This window comes from Mya arenaria, chromosome 5, assembly GCF_026914265.1.
Source record: "Mya arenaria isolate MELC-2E11 chromosome 5, ASM2691426v1".
Taxonomy (NCBI): domain Eukaryota; kingdom Metazoa; phylum Mollusca; class Bivalvia; order Myida; family Myidae; genus Mya; species Mya arenaria.
Window position 1 is genome coordinate 75,116,706 of NC_069126.1, and position 7,739 is coordinate 75,124,444.

At 34.0% G+C, this 7,739-nt stretch overlaps 1 protein-coding gene across 1 annotated transcript; it reads left to right on the plus strand.

Annotated features, from left to right (window-relative positions):
* Positions 1–3,187: 3,187 nt before the first annotated feature.
* Positions 3,188–6,099, plus strand: LOC128235961 (spidroin-2-like). Its single transcript, XM_052950746.1, has 2 exons — positions 3,188–3,241; positions 5,372–6,099. Exons 1-2 carry the CDS (start codon positions 3,235–3,237, stop codon positions 6,097–6,099), a joined length of 735 nt encoding a protein of 244 aa, XP_052806706.1. The 5' UTR covers positions 3,188–3,234.
* Positions 6,100–7,739: the final 1,640 nt, after the last annotated feature.

Here is a 7,739-nt window from a genome sequence, read left to right on the forward strand (position 1 = left end):
TTAATTAAGTTCGAATTATAGTATCATGGAGCACTATTGACATGCCGTATCCTCGTTATTTGACATTATATATATTAAAGATGAGATAGGAAAACAGTATATGAAACTAAATGTTTCAGTAAGGAATTCATTATATTAGGGTTGGTTTTATGAAATGTTCAATCACTTTATACTAGGTTAGAAATTATCAATATATGCCTTTGAAAATGCATTTAAAATTGGTATATTGAGTGTAAAATATTTTGCGCAGACCAGCATGAGCATGCACTGCATACATTTATCAGTTATTATTGTAAGAAAAAAATCATTATATACATAATTCATTTCTTATATGTCTTACCAGTATGCAAATAATTAAAATTAAAAAAATCACCTGCCACCTATGGTTATGCATGTATAATCTTAATGAGAATCATATTGCAAAAAAATCAAAGGCTATAAACAAAATACTACGCACAAGTATAAAATGATTTATATGTTAAGGTAATTACACATTGAACGGCATTCATTATAACATTTAGCTTTCAAGTAAAATATTTTATGAAAATGACAGAACAAAACAGAACAGAGCATTTGTTGTTATCTTGAAACTATACAGTTCATCGTTATTACAATATCATAAACGCATGGCATGGTAATAATTGTTAAATGATTGTTATTATGAAAATTACATTATAAGTATGACTTTTTTGTTTTAAAAAATATATTAAAACGAGTTACTTAGTTAAAACATGAAAATCAGTTGTATATGAAGTTTTCTTTCATTAATAGTCATGTGATATGTACATTTCGTAGTGACGTTGTGCGCACTATTTTGGATTTATGGCATATTTGTTATTGTGATAAATGCGTCTTTATATTATAAACAGGAGTTTAAAAATGTCAAACAGGTTGAGAGAAGTCATTTGGTAAACATACATTTCGATAGGTTAACATTACTCAAAAAAACTGTGACATTAAACTTACAGGTTTTTTGTGGTTAAATTTAGATAAATAAATAAATAAATCGTCTTACTATTATTTCTATTCTGGAGCAGTTACATTTAGTTCTAATATTATTTTGAAAATATATCTGGGTTTTATTATTAATTTAAAATATTTAAATTTACTTAAAGTGCTTCTGAAGTACGGGCTCTGATCTGCTAACTTTCCTCTCAATACAGTACATTTTGTTATAGCGTGTGAGTTCGGAAGGTACTTTGAACATGTATTTCTCCATTATAACAATGATGAGTTTCTTGATACCTTAGATAGTAATGTAGATGAGTTCATAGCATGTGAAGATCGAAGCCATGATCCTGATCTAACGAAGGAAGTACAATCAGCTGATGTAAAATTGGCGGTTAAGGATCTGAAACTACGCAAAGCACCTGGCCATGAGAGTATCACATCAGAACACTTAAAACATGGTGGCAACGTTTTATACAGATACATAGCTAAATTATTTACATTGATGATAAACTGTTATAATGTACCTGAAAGTTGCAAAATTGGAACTATAATCCCAATACACAAAAAAGGAACACCTAAAACAAATCCCAGTAGTTATAGGCCCACAACACTATTACCTTTTAAATACAAACTGTTTGAGCACCTGTTACACAAACTATTGACTCACTGGCGTTCTTTACATAATGTACAACTCCCAAATAAACAACAAAACGCCTACCAGAAACACCTCGGATCAATCACTGCTTCCTTATACCTACAAGAATCGATCTACGAAAGATTCGAACTTGGGTCCAACGTCTATGCTGCCTTACTTGACACTGCTGGAGCTTTTGACAATGTACCACACAGTGCAATAATCATTAGAATGAGAGAAATCGGGATAAAAGGGATGTTTCTACGCTGTAGAGTACAGTGCTTATAAAAGATACGTTTTGGTAAATGGGATAGCTTCGAACCAATTCGATGTAAAGCAAGGCATCCGACAAGGGGGAGTACTTTCCACGTGGAGTTATCTCCTCTTTATAGACGGTCTCCTGAACTAACTTGAAACTACCGGAAACGATCTTATCCTTAATAACAGTATTCATTGCGGTAATTCTACGCTTGCAGACGACTTGATACTGCTATGTGGAAACAATATATGAATAAAACTGAATAAAAGTAGATGGTTTTTAAAAGAATCATTGTCAAATATATCGAAATTCTCACTAAGTTGAAAATATTCACCAAGCTGCTTTATGAATACGGCCCCAGCACTCTTGTCATGTTGACGTCACTTGGTCGAAAGTAAAGGCCATGGTGACCTTTAGCCGAAAATCCGATTTCGTTCAATAACTGAAGAATACTTACAAGTATCCAGGTACCCAACACATGGTATGCTCGAGAACAGCATCTCCTTCGTATTAGTCATGTTTTAAAAACATTCGCGGCGCCTTTGACGCTATTCATTGCTTGTATATATTATAATCGTGAAATATTAAATTACAAATGAATGAACGTGTTATAATTATGTAAACGAAACAAAATGTGTTATGATGTGTGTGTTTTCTAAACCATCATCTCAACAACGGTATTATTCTAAACACTTCCATCATCTCAAACACGGTACGTATTATTCTAAACACTTCCATAACACGGTATTATTCAAAGAAAACATGGATAAGTTAATATATTAACAATACGTAGGTGGACATATGATAGGATATGTTTAACTTTAAATAAGAAACTATGGTAACAATAAATATAACCTTTATTTTCATCTTGAACCGAGCTTGCTGTTGATGCCATTTCAAACAAGAACCAACCATTTAGTAGCGTGAAGTATTTATTGGTATCCAGACATTTTTAAATTTACGGTGTCAAATGAAATGAATGTTTATTAATGAGATAAAAAGAAACTACTATTCACCTTGTGTCCGCAATTTTAAACATTTGCTTTCTTATTTGAAAAAAAAGACTTATTTATGAATTAAAATATTTGTTATAAGACTAAAGAGGTAAAAATAAAATAAAACAAACGTCGCTTCCACCAAACCCACTTCGACGTATTGACAAGTGGGTACACACATTCTATTCAAATTAGCGTAATTAATTCACACTGTCTGGACACCTCGATTGTCAAAATTGCAAAAGCTACTGTTTTGACAAACGCCAGACAAATATTTCCATAATTTACCCATTTTCAAATGAGTTACTGTCAATTAGCGTGTGACAGGCTTTGGAAAGGTAGGATAAAAGCAAGGGCTACCGTGGAAATGTATCTTGTACCGACTGGACGTGAAAATGAATGGTTAGAGGAATTTTCTTGCTTTTGTTTAAGCCTTGTGTTGTTTTAGTTATTTTCCATGCATATTGCTTATCTTTATATGCCGTCTGCTTGAGATCGATTTTAATTATGGCAATGTAAAAGTGTATTGTTTCAAAATATCTAGTTTATATTTATTACGTAGTTCATGGCGTTATCTTAAAGTTCTTAATACTGGTGCATGGGTATGTTTGTTTGAATCTGTTTACCTACCTGTTTTATATGTATTTATATGACAAATATGCTTTGATCTAAAATTATGTTTATTCAATTGACTCTGCTCACATTTCAAACGTTTATGATTAAGTTACCGTAGTTGATATCGTTGTAACCAATATTCAATTCATAAACTTATCATGTTTTAAAGTAAATTCGTTCGAGGTTGTTATTGAACTGAGGTAGTACAATTATATCTTCTCTTGACACATTTCTTGATGGTTCTTGACCGGTTAATATAAATAACGTAGTTCATGCCGTTTTTATATTATACCGAATTGAGGAATCCAGTTGACGAAGTTGGCGACAAGTTGTTTCCCAAAATTTTATCAATTAAATCGCAAAACAAATACATACATTTGCTCATATGTGTGTTAATATAAGACTACACTCCATCATTGTTCAATTACATTCGGAACTCCTCGGCCATTTTTCTCGAAAACCAGTTGTATATGGACGGTTTACATACTCAGAAATCGTTATGTTTAAGACCGCTGCAAGAAGATTGCGTAGTAATTTAATTTAGCAGTTAAACTGCATGACTCAACTCTTGGGAATCTTAATTATGATTGCAAAAATACTCTTCACTGGCAATGAATATTTACTTAGATCAATAAATACAAGCGAAAACACTACATTTAATTAATGATATAATTCAAAAATTTACGAACAACTTCTACTGATGTACCGGCATAAATCTGAGGTTGTTTTCGAGAAAAATGGCCGAGGAGCTCCGAATGTGTTCAATTAGTGTACACAAATGCTTGGTGGCAAGATTTACAGTACTCAACGTGTACAAGTATGTGAAATAGGGACGACTGATGACCATGTTGCTTTTAGTATTAATTTGGAAGAGTTTGGTGTGTAGAGAAAAAATATATAAAAATATACCAATATCAATATTAAAAACAAAGTGTTTTGGCCTTGAAAGTTTGCAAAGTAGATCATTTGACGTCAAATTTCAAATAGATTAATAAAGAAAAAAAAACAAAATGCATCAACTTGTATTGAACTCTCAGTTCTGTATTCGGCATATTAGTAATCATCAAGAAGTAACCTACATACATTGGGAGTCGCCATCAATCAAAATCTAACAGTATCGCCTATGGCTCGCTAAAATGACATGCTCAGTTAAAACACGATTATTCAAGTTTATGCACGAACAAATTATAGCATATATGATGTTGTGGATCAGGAAACAAGTAGTATAGCAACTTCCATAAATCCGTTTCCACCGTTTGATATAGTACAAACTCTCGATAACTTACATGAATTGGCCAATATCGATACAGTATAAATTACTTATGTTGTTAAGCAAAATATGATGTTCTAAAACAATTAACTATGAATCAAGCTTAAACAATATATAAGGTACATATTTTGTAAATTTAACTTTCAAGTTGTATTGCATGGCTTTGAAAAAATAGCATGGCTAGTTTGGACATTAAAACAAATTGATTGGTCTACAAATATTATTGGATAAATATTTACCAATGAAAACACATGTGGCTTGCTTTAACCAAATTAAAGAATAAACTAGTTTTATTTAACTGACTGGTGTTGCTTTTGACGACCAAAAATGACTTCAGCAGGGAATATGCGAGAAAGACGTTTTTAACTAAATCAAATACATTTCATATGTTTTCAATGTAAAAAAATGGAAATTTGAACATTATTTTATAATTAAGATACATTCTATAACAAAACATGTGACAGAATAAGTTAAAAACAACATGTATGTGATTTAAAAAGTGTTGTTCAAATAAGAAGCTGTTAGCTACCGTTGTCGGTTTTAATAATGATAACTATTGCAGACATTCATAGGATATAGCCAGCATGATCTCTATAGTTCACACTTTAGCTTCTCATCAAAGGCAAACAATATATGTTCTGTTTCAGGTTATTTGAAGTCCGCAGTTGTTGCCCTTGGCTTCCTGGCGCTGTGTGCCTTTGCAAACGCCGATGACAGCCGTGGTAGAAGATCACAACAAGGGTATCTTCAGAAGTATCCACACGACCTTGGAACAAGTTACCGCATACTTGGTATTGGCAAAATGCCTTCCGGCTCTGGTAGTTATGGACACGGATCCGCTGGCTACGGTAAACAGGGATTTGGCGGCTACGGACAAGGTTCAATGAGCTACGGCATCGGTAAACAGGGATTTGGCGGCTACGGACAAGGTTCAACGAGCTACGGCATCGGTAAACAGGGATTTGGCGGCTACGGACAAGGGTCAACGAGCTACGGCATTGGTAAACAGGGATTTGGCGGCTACGGACAAGGGTCAACGAGCTACGGCATCGGTAAACAGGGATTTGGCGGCTACGGACAAGGGTCAATGAGCTACGGCATCGGTAAACAGGGATTTGGCGGCTACGGACAAGGTTCAATGAGCTACGGCCTCGGTAAACAGGGATTTGGCGGCTACGGACAAGGTTCAATGAGCTACGGCCTCGGTAAACAGGGATTTGGCGGCCACGGACAAGGTTCAATGAGCTACGGCCTCGGTAAACAGGGATTTGGCGGCTACGGACAAGGTTCAATGAGCTACGGCCATGGTGGGCAGGGCTTTGGTGGCTACGGACAAGGTTCAATGAGCATCGGACACGGTAAACAGACGTACTGACCGATCGGAGCTGTGGGCTTACTGGGTGCTTTGTAAGTATTCCACGCCATCAACTTACATGTAGGGATATTACGAGCAATTCGAGGGGTGAATGCGAAAGTGACATTAAATAAAGAAGATAGAACCTTTTTGCTTTCACCCCTCGAAGTGTTTGTCTGATGTTTCTGATATGTTAATCTCAATTATAAGCCAGACTAAGATTATGCGTTTTTACCATAGTTTATCACAACTTAGGTGAATATTGGTACTAAGATAGAGCACAATAAAACACAGAGATTTAGGTCTTCCGACTTCTCGGATCGCATGAAACCTGGAACAAATATCTAAAACATGTTTACCTCAAAACAAATGTTTCAAAAGATACCCAAATATCTGTTATATGGTACATACAGTTTGTACACACAATTTATATAGTGAAGTTGTACAAGTTGTTACATCTTTCGGGATTTTTCTTTGTGGTCTCTGATGTAATGTCGACTTAATATACAACTCAGGTTGAAAAGAGGTTCTGCAATTAACAGCATTAAAATTCATAGTGTTTGTATTTCAGATTAAAAGCTTCCGGAGTAGCTCTGTAGTAGCTCTGGCAGGGATGTTGCTGTATTTGTCATCGACTTATTTATATAATTTATTATTTTTATAAACAAATCTTTTTGATAATAAAATTATCATCACACAAGTGTTTCTCATTTTCGATACATCAAAACAGTAAAAATTGAAAAAAAATAATGTTCCTTCGTCTCCTTTGGTTTAAAAGATGATGATGATGATGATGATGATGATGATGATGCACATGAAAAATGATTCTAAACATAAATGCAATATACATGCAATGCTACGATAACGATGGTATTATATAGAGACTTGGACTTGTTTAGGCTTGACTATACAATTTCAATATCCGCTTTAATATTAGTATACTTGTGTTTTTCAACACGATTGAACGGTAAACAAGATAGTTTTCGAATTATGTTTATATTTTTATTCGAGATAAGTTCGATGAAGTTATGCGCCAGTTGTAGCGCTTGATATACAATGTTCGTTTTAATAATCATGATAAAAGAGAAAATGGAATTCAGCATCGACTGTATTTGGAAAGTTTATCCGATAAATAACGAAAGCTGTGTTTCATAATTTTGTTTAAGATTTTTTGGGGCCATCTAAACGACCGTTCGTTAATTGTTGCTAATCTGTTTGTTTGGTGTGTATCGATCAAAACACCACAGACGTCTAACGTTTTTAACGTTTACTTTACGAGTCTCTATAAACCTCGTTGAGTGGAGAAATAACGTGGCATATGTCGACAACTATGTCATAATGAGCATCACTACCAAAATATACAAACAACAGTTTGATTACCGAATTAAAGACCACGTGATGTGAGTATTAAACCACCATATATATATATTAGAATAAATATATCTGACAAAATAGTGTACTCTTATATAGATAGCATCACCTCTAAAGCTTCAACATTTCTAATTCATCAAACGACATCTTCAGCATTCAAAGTAGTCAAAGACCGAGATTTTCAAACACTAACTGACCCAAGCTTGTAAACAGTTCCACATGAGGAGTACTCAACAAAAACAAAAAAACAAATTAAACAAACCGAACAAGTTAAAGAAATAAGTAAGTTT